This window comes from Drosophila biarmipes, chromosome 2R (genome assembly GCF_025231255.1).
Source record: "Drosophila biarmipes strain raj3 chromosome 2R, RU_DBia_V1.1, whole genome shotgun sequence".
Classification (NCBI taxonomy): domain Eukaryota; kingdom Metazoa; phylum Arthropoda; class Insecta; order Diptera; family Drosophilidae; genus Drosophila; species Drosophila biarmipes.
The window spans coordinates 20,424,675-20,442,234 of record NC_066615.1 but is presented as its reverse complement, the minus strand read 5'-3'; the positions used below and the strand labels follow the sequence as shown (position 1 = coordinate 20,442,234).

The following is a 17,560-nucleotide window of genomic DNA, read 5'->3' as shown; positions in this document are numbered from 1 at the left end:
GGCAGCGCCATGTATCTTTGTATCTGTGCGTGTGCAGCTCTCGGGCTTTCGGCCGTATCTGCTGATAATATTGTAGTAATTAATGCGATACGAATGAGAAATTTATTGCCCACGCCCGACAGCGCTGCTGGCCATCGCATATATACATATGTGCCCCGCAGATCCCGGGGCCATTTGCATAAAATATGATCATGTAAATGACACAGACCAACAAAAAATAAGAAAGAAGTAAAATGAGTGGACACAAAAGAAAGAAACCAACACAGCGACCCGGGACCAAAATAATGCCTAGCAGTGGATGGGTTTCCCATTTCCATTTCGATTTTCCCCGTCCAATCAGAATCTTGAGAGGTTTCCCACACTCGCGCGGGCTGCGATCGGTCAGGGAAGAGGCGAACAGATGGCATCCAAAGGATGCGCCCAGGGGACAACTGACGAAACGAAATTAATGGACCTCCGTTTCTATATCTGTTATTGTTTGCGCCCCAGACAAGGCAATCTCGATCAATCTGCAGCTTCCAGCCATCCAGCCATCCAGCCCGCCGAAGGGGTTGAAAACTTTAGGCCCATTCGGGGCGATCTACCTCTACCTAAGCCCATGTCCGCTTTTATGCAAATTACAGCGCAGGACCCTCGGACCCGCTGGATGGTTAGTTGGTTTATTTTCCCTCAAAGGGGTGGTTTATGGCCGCGCCGGACACGGACAGCGGTCTCAATGGGCCGGAGGTGCGATGTCCAACGTTGAGAAACAATGACAAAAAGGTGCAGCCACTCGGCCGTGACAAATGCGCCCAAGCTAAGTCGAAGGCGAAGGACTTGCATGTGAATCCCGAACGAATCCTTTTCAGCGCCCGAAAGCATTATGCAAATCAGCGGCTTTGTTCTTCGCCCCATTCTCAAAGGACCTGGACCTGGCGCGTCCTTTATCTTCCTCGGACGGTGTCCGAGCAAGCTGCGTTGTCTTCTCGATCCGCGCAACCTCTGCTAATATCAATAATGATTTCCTTAACCGTTACGGCCGCCTTGGGATTAGGGATATGTATGTATTCTCGTACAATATATATGGGTTTGATTGTAGGGCAGCTGCCGCGGATCTTGCGAACCGGTCGGCGGCCCAGGGATCACCTTGCCTTGGGCCAGCACTTCCCAGGCCGAGCTGCTGGCCCCGAGATTCTGAGATTCCGAGCTTCGATTCTGAGACCCCGAGATTTCGCGATCCCGAGTTCACGACTACCCGAGATTGCCATCGAGACCACAGCGGTCCTGCCTCCTTTTGCATTCTCGCAAAATACGTATATAGTGCCCATAATAATATTCGCATTCAGGTGGCAGCGAATGCGCCACAGGGTGGCCATTTAGGGCTGTGTTCGGCGTTTGTTGTGTTTTTGTTTTCGCCAAACTGCTCGCTACTTGTTGCACAATTGGACCGCCCCGGGGGGAGTCGCCAGGAGGCGTTCGAGTGGCCGAGGTGTTGGCCTAATCACGGGTTCGCAATCCCTGCACTTAGCCCGAAAAATAATCAAGAAAGGGTAATAAAATCAAGAGGTTCGAATAGAAAGGTACCCCAAACGTTAAAGCTAGAGATTCAGTGATTATTCTTCTAAAAATTAAAAATTTAGTAGCATACTTGGTGGGGATTCCTTGAAGATTGCCCTTTAGTTATTTTTAGTGGTTCAAGAAATTAGTTTTGTACTTCATATAATATATTTAGTTACAGCTATGAGTAGAGGTCAGAATATGTTTAAAATTGTTTTCCTTTAGTTTAGTGTATCCATTTATTTTATAAAGTTATCTACTCTTCAAACTTTATAGTTTTGACCTAATATAGCACTTAACAAAAAAAAACAATCAACAAAAAAATTGGTTACATGCATAAATCTATTTAAAATTGCTATTAATCAAGTGCTCAATCCAATGGCTACAAATTTAATTGAGTTTTAAGCCTCACGGTGTTTCTAAGCCCCATAAAGTCGGAACCACTTCCCTTTCCTGTTGCATAAATCCGCACAACCCAGCATACCCCGAGCATTCTGCAAGTGCCGGGTGTGAAAAAAGCTTCATGGGAAATAAATAATTAGTGAATGACTGCTGCGGACCACTTGCAGAGTCCATGGGCGGCGGCAGAGTGGCGTGGGAAGGGGGGAGGGGGGAGGGGGCTTCACCGGCGTCCAGGGGCGGGGCAAAGTGTTAACAAAAAATTGACGCTTTTTTTCGGGCCAAGCTCTTTGTTTTTTTTCCGTTTCTTGCTGTCTTTATTTGATGGCGCTAATAGCGCTAAACGAATCAATTCCGATGCCGAAAGCGGTAAAAAGCTGCCGCAAAACTTACAAATCCGTAACTGAGACGCACACAAACAGAAATAAAAAAAAAATGTAAAATAAAACACACACATTCGGATATTATCGGACGCACCTGGCCCGAAATTGATTATGTAAATAGTAAATAAATAGAAATGGAAATGCTAATGATGCTGGATTGCCAAAACCGAAAATGCACGCACATGGGCGTTGTCTGCGACTGTCTCTTTTTCTGCCACGCCCAGTTTGAATTTTAAAACCCACTAAAACCGAAAACCAGGCGAGGCTTCGGCTTGGACTCGCTGCACGCGGCTCACGTGGAAAGTGATGCCCAGCAGCAGGAACACCAGCTGATCAATCACTACTTCAGCCACAGTGATCCGGCGAAGGATCAGGGACTGGCCCTGCCCCTGAGCCACCATCATCAGCAGGACCTCCACCAGCTTCCGCACAATCACCACCTGACTACAGCTGGCCTGATGCAAGCAGTGGCTGCGGAGACCCACTTGAACGGGGATCAGGAGCAACTGGCTCATCCGCATGCCGCTCCCTCCCAAGATAGTGCCTATCCAGTGTACGGCTACTATCGCGGCGAAGGCGAGAAGGAGAATCATGGCACTGATCTTCCCTGGAGGTAAGTCTCCGCCTTGAGGGTCCCCAGGGAGTCCAGTTCCAGAAGAGCTTGTTTTCGGCTCCAAAATCCCGCTGGCTCTTAAATCACATGCTCCATTAACTTTTATTTTAATGAGTTAATAAAGTGTACCAAAGTAGTAAGCATTCATAAATAAAACATGAGCTTTCGTTCACAAATTTTAACATTTAACTTGGCACCAAAACGAGTTTGTTTGACAAAGTTAGACCAACTCAAGTGGTACACTTTGGGGTACCGATTGGAAAATGTGGTGCATTACCTACAGGTATACCTATACCGAATATCTCTTCACTTTACTGCACAGTTTAGCCAAAAGATGTAACATCTGAGTCATAGAATTTCCTAAAACCAAAACATATCAAATTATTATAAAGTACATGGATTAGGATTCAAGATTGGGTTAAATAAATCACGTTTTTACACATTTAAAAACCAATATTAAGAATAAAATAAATAGTATTTTTAAAATACTTGGGGCATTTAAAACCTTATAAATACTATAATATTTCATAACCTTAAGGTTTCAGAAATGTATTCTATTCTGTCGAAATGGCTAGTGTTTAAGTGCAGCGCTTATTCACTTCTTGGAAGTGCGCAAAAAGCGCGGCACGTTTCCTCGTTTGGGGTTACGAAACCCAAGCCCAACTCCAAGTCCAAACCCAAATCCCAACCCGAGACCAAGACCAAGACCAAGAGCAAGACCAACCCAATCCCAGAGGCAAGCCCACATGGATCGCAGGCGAGTTCTGTGCCTCGGTTTCGTTTTATGGAGCCGAGCTGAGGCCGTGATGAAACCCAACCGAAACCCCACGAAACCGAACCGTAGTGGTAACCGTAGTGGATCAGGGGGCCTGGAAAAGGTCGCGCGTCGCGGCACTTGGCTTAGAAACACAATTAAAAGCCGAGAGACGGCGATATGGACAGCACTTTGGCCATCTAATAATGTGTGTGGATGCCCGCTTCCCCATATCCGCTACGTGATTTACACGGCCTGACCCTAAAAAGCGGAGTAAGCGGCGGACAGCGACCGGCACATCGGTCACATATCGCATTACGAAAAAGCGAGGCAGGGAAAAATGTTATAACGCGGGCAATCCGAGTGTCATTTTTAATAGCGAAAATGTTCTGCAGAACATAAAACAAAAAACATTTTTATTTTCCTTTTTTTTCGTACCCATGTCGATGTCCGTTTCGTTGTTTGTCCCTCTTTTTTATTTGTAATTTGTTGCGGACAGCGGACAGAACGGCGATACAGAAAAGTCCGAGAAGCCGGAGAACAACTTCGGGTGAAAAACCGGGACACCGGGCACGAGGGAGACAAGTGCCACAAAATGGGGCAGGCGATCGCAATCGCAGCGTTGTCAACTTGAGCAATGCCAAAAAAGAGAAAAAATAAAAAAATAATAAAAATAAACCCCGCAACGATCTGGCGGTAAAAAAGAGCAAAAGAACCGCCTGAAATCGCTTGCAACAGCTGCTAACGGAAGAACGGACACACACGCACACCCTCCCAGAATTCGTATCTGTGTGAGCCAGGGTGTGGCGCAATTTCTGCAACGCGCGGAATTTGCATATGTGCAATCAATATCTAGGCACAAATTAAGACAAATTGTCGAAAAGCTTGCTGAAAATCGCCCGTATCTGATGGATTCGTATGAACTCTGTTACGCAGATTGGTCAACTGAAGCAGTCTGATGGAGTGTGTAGAAAGAAGTATTCTAAAATGAAATATTAAATGGAAATAATTAAAAATAAACTTAAAACCTTATAGCTTTCTAAAAATTATAAGATCTAAAAACAGAAAATATATACCATTATTATAGCAAAAACTTAAGATCTTATATTTATACAGTCATTATAAAATTCCTAGACTTAAAAACAGACCTATTAAAAAACAGAACAGTAACATAAAAACAGGAGTCAAGAGAGGAATAAGTAAAACAAACAGAATAATCAATCGGCAAAGAACCAGTCCCAGAACCAGAATCAAGTTTGGCAAAGGAATATCAGATCAGTTCTGATCCCTTAATCTGTGAATGAATTTAAGTATCTTTAAGATTGATCCACAAGATAACAAGATAATCGGAAACCCTTCCTCATGAAGTTAAAAATAATATATTTATAGAAAGATCTAAGAAAATTCTTATTATTATAGAATGGAAAACATTTTTTCAGAAACAAACAAACATACTTACCATTCTAAGCCCGCCATTTTTTAGAGCTCCTTATGAATATGACATACGATATTGTTCATGCGAAGGAACCACCGACCTCTGTGTGCGAATACCTCCTCACTTTGCTGCACAATCCACCCAAAATGTGATGGTTGCCCTTTTCCCTGGTCAAAGGGCGGGGTTTCCCTCAAAGCGCTTTAATTGTGTCTGAAAACTCGGTGGCGACAATTCCGCAAACGAATCCGGTTTTCCAGCTGCCAGGACTTTTGGTTTAGTTTCGGTATCTTGTTTGTTTGCTTGACCTTGGTGCCCGGGGTGCTGTCTTCCGCTAGGTCGCTTTAGCTCGCCATGTACTATCTCCGTACACCCGAAGCCCCTGGAAAATGCCAAAACTTATCCATATTCGATTATCACGGACGGCGACAGGCATCATCGCGGCTAATTTACGACTCTTCCTAGAGTTGTCGGCGATAAAGCGATAAGAGATCGAAAGATCGAATGAATCGAGGGGGCCAGGCCCCATATCATGTCTTGGGGGATGCCGCCGCTCCCCCTTCCCCTCGCCTCGGCCCGGTTGTTTTTGTTTCCCTCGTGTGTGTTGCCAACGCGGGCTGGACGCTGGCCAAAAGCAGTTGTTGTTGATGCTGAGGTCGGTGCTGCTGCCGCTGTTGTCGTTGTGCCAGGTTTTTCTGTCTGGTTTCCTTTTCTCGTTTTTTGTATCTTTTCGCACTGGCTGCAGGCTGGGGATTCTGGTTAATAGTGGCTGGTTGTTGCCCCGATTGCTCCCATTTGGGCGGGCATCCAGGCTTCGTGAGCTGCGCACAGGTGTCTCCGGCTCCGGTGAATGAAATTAGCCTTGCCCCGCCAGCAGTGGCCGGGCTTGATTGCATGATTGCCCAGGTGATTGGCGAGCGCGGGCTTGATTGATAAGCGGCCTAATGGAGTTATTCCATTTGTGGGGGTGTCGGCATATGCCAAGCCATTGGGAGCTATTACTTGGGGGTGGTAAATAGATGGCTTATTGGAGAGGTTAGCAGTGATCTTGGGTGATTAGTACAGTGATTAGTGATTTTTGACGCCCTAAAATAAGGATAATCATTACACAATATAAATTGTTTAAATCTCGTTAAGTAAATATTAAAAAGAAATTCTTTTTTTTTTAAGTCCACTATATTTCTATGCATTTAAATTTAATTGGAAATAAAAGAAGACCGCAAAGAGCAACCTTCTGTTTTGAGCTTTTTTTAAATATTATCTAGGTGGACATCTAAAAAAAAGCCACTTTTTAAAGCCAAATCAATGAGCAGCAAAAACTGTTGGACATTAAAATCAAATAATGAAACCCTTAATTAAAAAATAAGTAAAAACTGATTCCATGGGATGAGAGCCTTAGAATGGTTGTATAAATAAAATGAGAAACTATATATTTACTAAGCATTAATTTAGGTTAAAAATACTTTGACTACATATACCACTTGTTGGCAGTACACACGTATCCAGATACATTCTTGTTTGTATTAGATATTTAGCATAGCCCGATTACCATTATAATAACACCTATTAAACACCGACTAATGCTCTGCATGGCGCTCGTTCTCCCTCTCTTTCTGGCCCCGTGAATTTTCGATCAGCAGTGGAAAGCTCAATGGCCAGACCACACCTATCGACGTATCTGGCCTATCGCAAAATGAGATTCAAGGCTTTCTGCTCGGCTCGCACACCTCGTCGTCGGCGACGGTCACCACAACCGGCGTTGTCTCCACGACAACGATCTCGCATCACCAGCAGCAGCAGCAGCAGCAGCAACACCAGCAGCAGCAGCATCCCGGCGATATTGTGAGTGCCGCTGGCGTGGGGAGCGCGGGCTCGAATGCCTCCTCGGCGGTGCAGCAGCAGCAGCTAATTAGCATCAAACGGGAGCCCGAAGACTTGCGCAAGGATCCTAAGAATGGCAACATCGCCGGTGCAACAACGGCCAACGGACCGGGCTCGGTCATAACGCAAAAGGTAGGCTTCTTCTACATTACTAAGTATTAGACAAAACAAAGAGCATTTTTAACAATTATTCAGAGGTTCCAAAGGTAGCTCTCAGCTGGAAGCTCCCTTAGGGCCCGAATTAATGGACACGCACGCAAATTTCAATTTAGCAGCAAACACTTCTGCACAGGGAAAGTCCTACCAGATCAGAACTCAATACATCCCTATATTATTTTATATTTGAAGCAGGGGAAAACGTTTAAAAATCATAGAAAATATTGGGTTGTTTAATAACTAAATAAATATATTATTTAGTAAGGAAAAAGTAGACAAATTTTAATTTAAACACAGAAAGAATCATTGGACTAATATATTATAGGCATTTCTTAAAGATAGCTATAAGTACATTTACTAATGAAACATAGAAAACATAAACACAGAACTTATAACAGGTTTTTATAGATTTTAGTTTACAAATATTAAAAGCTTTGTATTTTATAAATTTTTTATTTTATTTTATTTTTGGTTTTTTGTTTTATATATAATATTAGTATATTTTTTGGGTGTACAAAATGAAAGCTTTAAGCAACTGGTCAAAAACAAATTTGAACGTTTTTAAACTGTATTCATGAAACAGATATTTTTATATTTTATATTCAATGCTGCAGATATTTTTTTGAGTGCTTTGAATAACCTAATGTTTGTATTTTGAAAAGCGAATAAAACTAAGAGTTGTTATTTCCCAGGATAAGAAAAAGCCAAAATTAAAACAATATTTTTATGGCAATATTTCGGTGTTTAAAAATATGTCAGAGTTATTATAGCTCAAGATTAAGAAAACCCCTTAGGACATTTATAAACCCTCTTTTTGTATATGTGGCACCTCTTATTTCTCTCCGTGCACATGGCATGCAGTATGCAATATAAATTTGTACTGGCGGATAAGCTTTGGCTTAGATCGGCAGCCCATGCGAGGCGATCTCATTGCGAATGCCATTTCGCGACCCATGCCGGGCCCATAATACCCGTTCCCACTGCCCATTCACAATCATCATCAGTGGACCAGTGGACAACCCCAATCAGCGGCGCATCCTGTGTGCTACATCAATTAACGATCTGCTGTTGTTGTTGCTGCCGGCCGATGTTGCTGCCGCTACTACAATTGTCGCTGCTGTAGTTGTTGCTCTTGCCGTTGCCGCTGTCTAACAGACCTGCAATTGGTCTGTCAACTGGTGTGAGTGAGTGTATATACGAGTGCGATGAGTGTTGGTGGTTGCAGCCAATACGAATCAGCGCCGCCGCTTGTTGTTGCTGTCGTTCGTTCGGTTCTATTGAAATAGCAGCCGCGACAACAACAACGACAGCAGCCACATTAGCAACAACCACAGCGGCGGCAACAACAGCAACAGCAACAGCAACAGCAATTGCTGCTGCACGAGCAACTGTTATACACCCATGGAGCTGTTATACGATCGCTGGTGTGCGTACGTGATTTGTATGGTGCTCTCGCTCTGGCCCAGGCCCCTGCTCCGCAGGCGCCATCTCGCTCGCGCATCGAACCACTTCCTTGGGCCGCGTTCGAGTTGCATGTTCGAAGCTCCACACGCGGAGAAAAAAGGAACGGCCGCAATTAGGTGGGAAATTGCAGGGGCAAACTCTGGGCGACAATCGGCGGCGATAAGTGCGCACTTCCGGCCAGGCCGAGCGCCTTCCTTTTCCTTCGACCCAGCTTCGATTGGGCCGCGATAAGCCTCCGCGAGTGCAGCAAGTGCAGCTACAGGCGGGCTTCTATAAAGGAAACTGGGGATTGGAGAAAAAAAAAAAATCTAGTTTAGGGAAGAGCAGAAAATGTATCTTATCCATATAGTTTCTGCTGTTTTAAGATGGTTTTTGGTAGCTTATACCAGATCAATTCCCTACTTTAATTTTTATTTTATGATCTATCATCTATCTATCTATGATCTGTCAAGGGTTCTATCAAAACATTTATAATAAATCTAATTTTGTTAATTTTTAAATTAACGACTGGAAACATTCTCTAAATTTTAACTCTCCCTTTATTATTTTCGAAATTTTTTCATATTTTTAAAGAAATTAATTATGATTTGCACCAAAACATAATGAATCTATCTTTCTACATATCACAAAAATATTACTAAATAAAAAGAAAGTTCATTTGATTCAATACCTCCAAAAAATGAATCATAAACAAACCTTGAATTTCTTAAAATTTGTAAAGTTATTCAGGCAAAATAGAAGCTCATCTCTTGAGTGAGTAGCTGTCCAAGTTAGGGAGATCGTACTTTGGCAGCAAGTGCAGCTATTTTTTAATATTGCTGCTGCGGCAGCTGCAACGCCCTGTCCGTCCGGCCCCTCTCCGCCCCTCCCCCTGCGCCACACCCCTCCCGGCCGCTCAGAATATTGCGACAGGCGCGGATTCCAACCATTTTGAACTGATATGAGATATATACGCGCGCCGCTGTGTGCGTGAGTATCTGTGTTCCAACTGGCCGACGCAACAACTGCGGATCGCCGACTGGCGACGTCGCAGCGGCTGTCATACCTGGCGGTAAAGGTACGCCTGGCTGCCTGGCCTTTAGTCAGTCGTATCACGCTGTCGGAGTAGGATCGTATCGCTTTCGAGTCCGATTCCGTAATAGCCGCTCGCGATCCGTAACATATCGCAGAGTATTGTAACCGAAAACCAATCGATCGATCGCAGGGGAGCTCAAATACAAAAAAGGAATAAGAGAGATAAAGCGAAAACAGACAGTGAGTGTGAGTGCGACACCGAATACCGAATACCGAATATCGGATACCGAGTACCTTTGGCTTGGAATGTGGGCAGTAGTGCAATATATTCTTTGTGGCATATCAATATCGCAGAATACACCTGCGAGTCAAATCCAAACCATGAATCAAACAACAACAGCGCACGCGCAGCAGCAGCAGCAACAGCAGCAACAACCACACGGCAGCAGCAGAAGTTGCGGCAACAACGACAACAGCAGCAGCTTTGTGTGGGCGCAACGCGTTGCCTTTCAACACCCACGCGACGAACAAGTTCGCTGCCTAAGTCTTTTGTTTGGCGCGCATTTTTCTTAAGGCCAAGAATCGTATTTAGAGGGTGGGTGGGCCAGAGTGCGGCTTATGAAATTCATTCAACAGCACCCAGCCGAGCTTGATTGCCGTCTCCGTTTTTATTGGGCATTAATTTGCTTACCAGCTAAAAACAAAATAAGAATAAATATTAAATTGCCGCAGTCACTGCACAATTTGCATGCACTCTAATTTATTGTGCATTTTTTGCATTGACAGTTGATTATTCTTAATATTTGTCTTATTAATTTGCATACACACACACATGGTCGCCATAGTTTAAAGTCTAAGGTTTCGCCAGCTTAATTTATGACCGAGAATCGGAAAACATATCAATTTTGTGCTCTCGGCAATTTATTTATTGCTCTCCGGGCACCGGAAAGTGCAATCACTAGACACTGGCATTTAGATCTTGGATTAGCCAAGCAACTCTCTCTCTCGCCGCCCCATATAAAATGGGTGGAGATATATCGCCGCATCCAATTGCCTCATCGACTGCCTTTCTAATTGCTCCAAATCTTCGCTCGGCTTATCAGTTCGGCGGATTTCCCCTTTTTAATTGATTCGCCAACAATGTATGAAATCTCTCTTAACGATTGCCGATTGCTGCTCAATTTATTCAGCGAATTTCCTTAATTTCCTAAAATGAATCATGTGTTTTTTAAATGAGTCAACCTAGCAATTTAAAAGTTGTATTTAAATCCATCTGGAATTTAGGTTTTACAATATCTACATGCCTAGCTTCCAAGAACCTGATGCGTAGTGAGAAACGTCAAGAGCCGGAAAGCATTATTAATAATAATTCAATCAATAATGGAAAGCCTACATGGTGTAACAAGATAATTGCATAGACAATGATCCCACAAACAGATTGATAAATAGACAATCAAATGCGATTCTTCAAAAGAAAAACAATTTTCAAATTTTGATAACCAATTGAGATTTTTAATTTGAACTTTATTACCACCAATTCGTGTATCCATAACCGATTGAGTACTCTCTTAACGGAAGTTTTAGCATCAACCAAACAATTCGAAGACAACCTTGAGGGTTTATTGCTCTTATTAAGAGTTGAATTGAACTTAGCGCCGCCAGCTAGTACATTTCCAACCAAACTGGGCACTTTTCGAGGGCTGTTAGTCACGGGTTTTCCTTAGCGAGAACCAAACCATTACAACATCTCAGGAACCATTAAAAAATATTTTATGAATGCAAAACAATTTTTTATTTTTTGTTTTTTTGTTCGCGTCCATATATGAAGATGTTTGTGTTTTTCTCGGCTTTTCGTTCACTTTATTTCCGAGAATTAACGATATTCATAAAACGCTCAGGCCGAAGAAGAAAAAAGTTTCACTTTTTATCATTCCAAAAGGCATTAAAATAGTTAATTGGCTTTATTTAAATATTTTGTTATTTTTCCTTTGTCTCGCTACTTGTTGTTGCGTTGATTTTGTTCTTTTTTATTCCTTCCTCATACATAAATATGTGCCAGAATCGTCTGACGCTGGTCGCTGGTCGCTACTTAGCATAATTCTAAAAGCCCAGCCAGCTCGGCTCATAAGCGATGGCTCAGTTATACCATATAGCCGCCGTCTAGCTGGCAACAACAAAGGCTAAAGCCACAGATTCGGATGCGATTGAGCCCGCGACACACGCACCATCAAAAAGCCAAAAGTTGAAAACCGAAAAGCCGAAAACCGAATAACCGAGCAGCGAAAAGCCAAATGACCAACGGCAACAAAGTATCTTTGTCTCCGTGGATCGATCGGCGATCGGCGATCGGATTCGTCAAGGCCTTTTCTGACGTTGCACGTTAAAAGTTTAAAATGCAAATTGATTTCGATGAACAAATTTAATTAGCTCGCAGCTAGAATCTTTTACTGATGCTAAATTATACAAGAGTCTCCAACCACAAAGACCGGGGAAAAAAATCAAAAATGGAATCCGAAAAAGTCACAGACGCAGACACAAAAACCTCTGTATAAATTTCAAATCCCCGAGACGAGAAGCTAACCGAAATAATCAAAGTAACGACCATAAATTATTACAAGGGTTCTGCGCTCGTGTGAGTGTGTGTGTTCGAGCAAAAGTGTAACAAAAATTACCCCCAAAAAGCTAAGACCCAAAACGCTGTCAACCGGTTTCGATCAAACGAATAGTGACGTCTTTTCGGCTGGACCTGTGTCTCTCCTCGAGGGTTTCACTTTCTTTAGACCAGAGACAATCAGCAGCTCGCTGCTAATTTCGATCTCAGTCCCCCGAAGTCTATCCATACACTATATTTAGAGTCCAAGACATGAGTTGACCACACTTTGCTCTGTATTACCTCATTTAGCTCCGTGCGTTTGTCTCCAAAAACGTTTGACATTTTCGGGCGGCCAATAAAAAAAACAATGATAATTAACATATGCATATAGCCTTATATACATATATATATCAATCCGTATATAAATGTTGATTTTTTCGCGCTTTTTTCTGTATATTTTTAATTGGTTTCTTTCCACTCGACGACAACAACGGAGACGGCGACTGTTTCATTTCGTTTTCGTATATACCATTTGTTATAGCCTTTTATTATAAACTGTACTTGTTGACGTTATATTCAATAAGCTGCTGGCTGCTGCGGACCTGTGTTGTTGGCATGAATCATGGCTGAAAAGAAAAATCCACACAATCATGGCTGAAAAAGAACGCACGCACAATTTTGTCACCTCGTTTCTGGGGTTTCTCGACGACCTTCTGTGCCGGCCACAAAAATAAAATCAAACACAAAGACCATCAATCACTGGCCTTTCGGGCCATTAGATATCAGCTATTATGTCTTGGAATCTCGGTGGTTACCTCAACTTCACCGAGTCCATCGATCAGTTGCTCAGCCACCGGATTCCAAGCCGAGCTTTAGGCTTAAGTGTTCCAAGAACCCAACCCAACAACCACGCCACTTTCCCGCAGATCTTGCTCGTGGATGCAGCAGCGGCAAGTGAAGCTGATAGGCCCAGCAGAACCACTAGCACCACCAGCAGTTGCAGCAGCACAGGCTCAGGCTCAGGATCAGGACCGCCGGAAGCCAGGAGGACGGACAACGCCACACTAGAGATGTATGCAACCACGGGCGGCACACAGATCTACCTACAGGTGAGAACCCTCGAGGGGCTGAGCGCTGAAGATGAACCAACCAACCAACCCAACCACCTGCAGACCTCACATCCCAGCACGGCGAGCGGAGCGGGCGGCGGTGCGGGTCCGGCCGGAGCAGCCGGCGGTGGCGGCGGCGGAGGCGTCTCCATGCAGGCCCAGAGTCCCAGTCCGGGTCCCTACATCACGGCCAATGATTACGGCATGTACACGGCCTCCAGGCTGCCACCAGGTCCCCCGCCCACCAGCACCACCACCTTCATAGCGGAGCCCTCCTACTACCGGGAGTACTTCGCCCCCGATGGCCAGGGTGGCTATGTGCCGGCCAGCACGAGGAGTCTGTACGGCGATGTGGACGTCTCCGTGTCGCAACCCGGCGGAGTGGTCACCTACGAAGGCCGCTTTGCCGGCAGCGTTCCCCCGCCCGCCACCACCACCGTGCTCACCAGTGTGCACCACCACCACCAACAGCAGCAGCAGCAACAGCAGCAACACCACCAGCAGCAGCAGCAACACCATCCGCAGGATGGCAAGAGCAATGGGGGTGCCACGCCCCTCTACGCCAAGGCCATCACAGCGGCGGGTCTCACGGTGGATCTGCCCAGTCCGGACTCGGGCATCGGCACGGATGCCATCACACCGCGGGATCAGACCAATATACAGCAGGTATAGCAATCGATACAGCCAGAAACCATCAGAGAAACCCTATTGTATAGAACCTCACCCACTTTACCTAGAGGTAGTCCGTCGCATATAACATCATTTTATAGAACCAGCAGATTTTAGTTTAGTAGAGTGTTTGATTAGAGCGTGTCGTGTCCATTAGAACCTAGATTATACTAGTTTTGTATATAATAACTATAATAATAAGTATTTTTTAATAATTTTAAAAATATTTTATTTAAATATCTTGTATTTTTATTACCCTCCCCAAACAGTCCTTCGACTACACGGAGCTGTGTCAGCCGGGCACGTTGATCGACGCCAATGGCAGCATACCCGTCAGCGTGAACAGCATCCAGCAGAGGACGGTGGTCCATGGCAGCCAGAACAGCCCCACCACCTCCCTGGTGGACACCAGCACCAACGGATCCACGCGGTCGCGGCCCTGGCACGACTTTGGGCGCCAGAACGATGCCGACAAAATACAAATACCAAAAATGTAAGTTCTTTAGAGATCTTAAAAAAACGATATAACCCAAGTACCCAAAGATGTTGTGACAACAATTTGGAAAACTCTTTTTAAACAAAAAATTTTGAACCCAAAAAAATATATATACTTTTTGAAATATTGATATTAAATTACGTATTTACGTAAATAAAAACAAAGTTATCATTAAATTTAAATTCTTGAAAAAAATATATATTTATTTGGAAGCCTAACAAGGTATCTTTTTTAAATATACATTTAAAAAACCATCTTACATAGTTAAGATCCTAAAGAAGTTTAAGTTAAAAAGTTGTTTGCTGAAGAAACTATTTTTTTTACATTCAGTTCCACATTTTGCACTTTTAGTAAGTTCGAAAAAATATCTTTCATGATGTGATTCAAGTCCCATCTTTATATCCTCTGTAAATTTATCTGGTTCACCCCAATTATAACCCTTGTACCACATACCACCCCAACAGCTTCACAAACGTGGGCTTCCGATATCACCTGGAGAGCCCCATCAGCTCGTCGCAGAGGCGCGAGGACGATCGCATCACCTACATCAACAAGGGTCAGTTCTACGGAATCACGCTGGAGTACGTGCACGATGCGGAAAAGCCCATCAAGAACACCACCGTCAAGGTAGGATCCAAATCAGTATCTCTGTTTGCACAGTGGATAAGTCTTTGGGAGGGAGCAGGGGAAGGGGAAGGGGAAGGGGAAGGGGAGCTTTGTCAATCAAGTTCGTGCTGCTTGTTTTCCATTCTTCGGCGAGTTTTGTTTATGCCATCAACACCACACGAACATATGAACACATGAGCACGGAAAATGGGACAATCCAACCCTTCGTTACCAGGGCGATTTGTCAGGGAATCTGTGTCGGCTTCTTGAGCAGCGCCTCAGGGGATCCTCTACGAGGTATAGTCAGTCCAGTCCCACCCCGAGGTGCGATCGCCACCCCTTTGCTCAATTACACCCATCCCATATCCTGCTCGTGATAAATGATACTGAGAAAGCGAGTGTGCAAGGGATCGCTGCTGATGAATTTGAATTTGAATATTCCGTTCAATGCAAATTGCCGCCAGTCGTTGGTCTTTCACGACGAATGTTTGTTCAGGACGATCGCTCAAGGAGCAGGCGCTACAGGGCTCTGGGCCAGGGCCCAGACAATGCCCGTCAACATCATCAATCAGATAAGCTTAAATGACGTCTGGAGATGCAAATGCAAATTGAAAACTGAAAACTGAAAACTGAAAGCGGAACCGTTGAGAGCCGAAGAATGACATCAAAGTTACTGTTGAAAGTGGTAAATGGGCTGGGGAAATGCCCAGAGGAAACGGGAAGCGGAACTGGAGGCTAAGTAAACAACAATTGAAATTGAAGGAATACGAATTGGAATCCGAAGCCGAGTCCTATTCATTTGCATGTGAAACAGTGTATAAAAAACACAACTTGCAGCAAAAACTTGAAGAAACGTAGCAGAGATCTTCGGATACGAGCTTGCGAACCTTCCCCTAACACTTCTCAAGTTCTCGATCAGGCCGCTCTGGCTCTCGGATTACCATAAAAGTGCCATATTTTGCAAGGCTCGACAAAAAAGTGTCAAAATTAATTTACGAGTTTATTTGTTTAGAGCTGCGCGCCCCTCTTTCGTTTCCAACCGAAATGGAAGAAAACTTCCCAACACTTTGAAGCATTTGCATAACGCAATCTAACGGGGAAAACTCGGATCCAAGAAAAATGAAACCCAAAATCGGGAGAAAAAACTGAGTATAATTTACGAGCTGATTAGCCCATGAATATGTAAAGACTTTCCGCAGTCCCGAAGAAAACACACAACAATATTTATGCTGTAATCAGTGGAGGACCCCATCCCTTAAGAAAAAGATGATCTTCGCAGGGGTTGCTTGCAATTTCGAGACTGTTTCCTTTTTTGGAACTCTTTCGCTATCTCTGCGCTTCCTTAATTATTCAAAATGTAAAAAATAGACACATAAATGATAGAGAAAAAATGCAAATGCTGGGAAAACAATGACAGCGCGATGGGCAGAAGATACAAAATGTGTTGGACGTTTTTCTGCTAAATCGAATTCGTCCCTTTGTCCTCGCAGGGCCTAATCCTTTTGACTTTCAAGGCGTAGGGTGCGATCCGCCGAGTTGTGAGTTGAGTGTCACAACGCATATATGTCAGAGCAATGAACCCCGTCCCTGGGACAGTACTATATAAACGGATTAGGACAATGTCTGGAAAACAGCGGCGAAATACATGGCATTTCCTCGGAGATAGAGATCAACTCCCAGCCAGATCGCTTTCCAGATCAAAGGATGATAGACTGGCCCTAACTTTATCGGGGCTGTATATTTTTTAGATTTATTTTTTCAATTACAGAGATAGGATCTAAACTCTGTTTTATGCCTACAAAAATTGCACATTTCTTTGGGAAAATGAAGGGTTAAGTTCAGGAATTATCATAAGCTGCTTGTGATGTAAATTTAAATTAGAGTAGATATTTATCTGAAATTAAATAAAAGGGAAAAGGTACTTTTGAGGTGAAAATAGGATAGCATAGAATTCGCGTTTAAATACAAGCATTTCCTAAAATGTAAACCCACCAAAAGGTTTTTTTTATTTGAAAACTGATATTTATATACATTAACGAAAATATCTCCTCGAGACCTACCTTTCCAATATAACCATTTCCTTAACTCCGCTTTTAGTGCTTCCTTTTTCGAGAAGCCCATAATTGAGATGAGTTAATTTTTAGTGCCCTCTTAACTTAGCCTCGCACTTAATTTAATAACCATATTTGCTTTCTGTTCTGCTCCCCTCTATTCGACCGACGCAGAGTGTGATCATGCTAATGTTCCGCGAGGAGAAGAGCCCCGAGGATGAGATCAAGGCCTGGCAATTCTGGCACAGTCGTCAGCATTCCGTGAAGCAGAGAATCTTGGATGCAGGTGCGTAAAACCAACTTGGCCTCAGAGTGTACCCACTCCCAATCCCATTCCCGACGCCGAATCCCAGTCCCCTGCCCCCGAATCGGAGGAGAAGTCCAGCAGCGTCGGATGCCCGACT

The 17,560-nt window shown here is 43.9% G+C and overlaps 1 protein-coding gene across 12 annotated transcripts in view; it reads left to right on the top strand.

Annotated features, from left to right (window-relative positions):
* Positions 1-17,560, top strand: part of LOC108022572 (protein grainyhead) — a 44,644-nt gene that overhangs the window by 14,691 nt on the left and 12,393 nt on the right. For 3 of the 12 annotated variants that reach the window (XM_017091581.3, XM_017091576.3, XM_017091578.3), the window contains exons 3-8: positions 6,755-7,130; positions 13,152-13,334; positions 13,398-14,000; positions 14,273-14,496; positions 14,964-15,126; positions 17,331-17,442. In XM_017091581.3, the coding sequence (XP_016947070.1) occupies positions 6,755-7,130; positions 13,152-13,334; positions 13,398-14,000; positions 14,273-14,496; positions 14,964-15,126; positions 17,331-17,442 (1,661 nt within the window). Of the gene's footprint in view, positions 1-2,577; positions 2,932-6,754; positions 7,131-9,714; positions 9,879-13,151; positions 13,335-13,397; positions 14,001-14,272; positions 14,497-14,963; positions 15,127-17,330; positions 17,443-17,560 lie in introns of those variants that run through there. The other 9 variants (XM_017091577.3, XM_017091579.3, XM_017091583.3 and 6 more) reach the window with 7 other exon arrangements.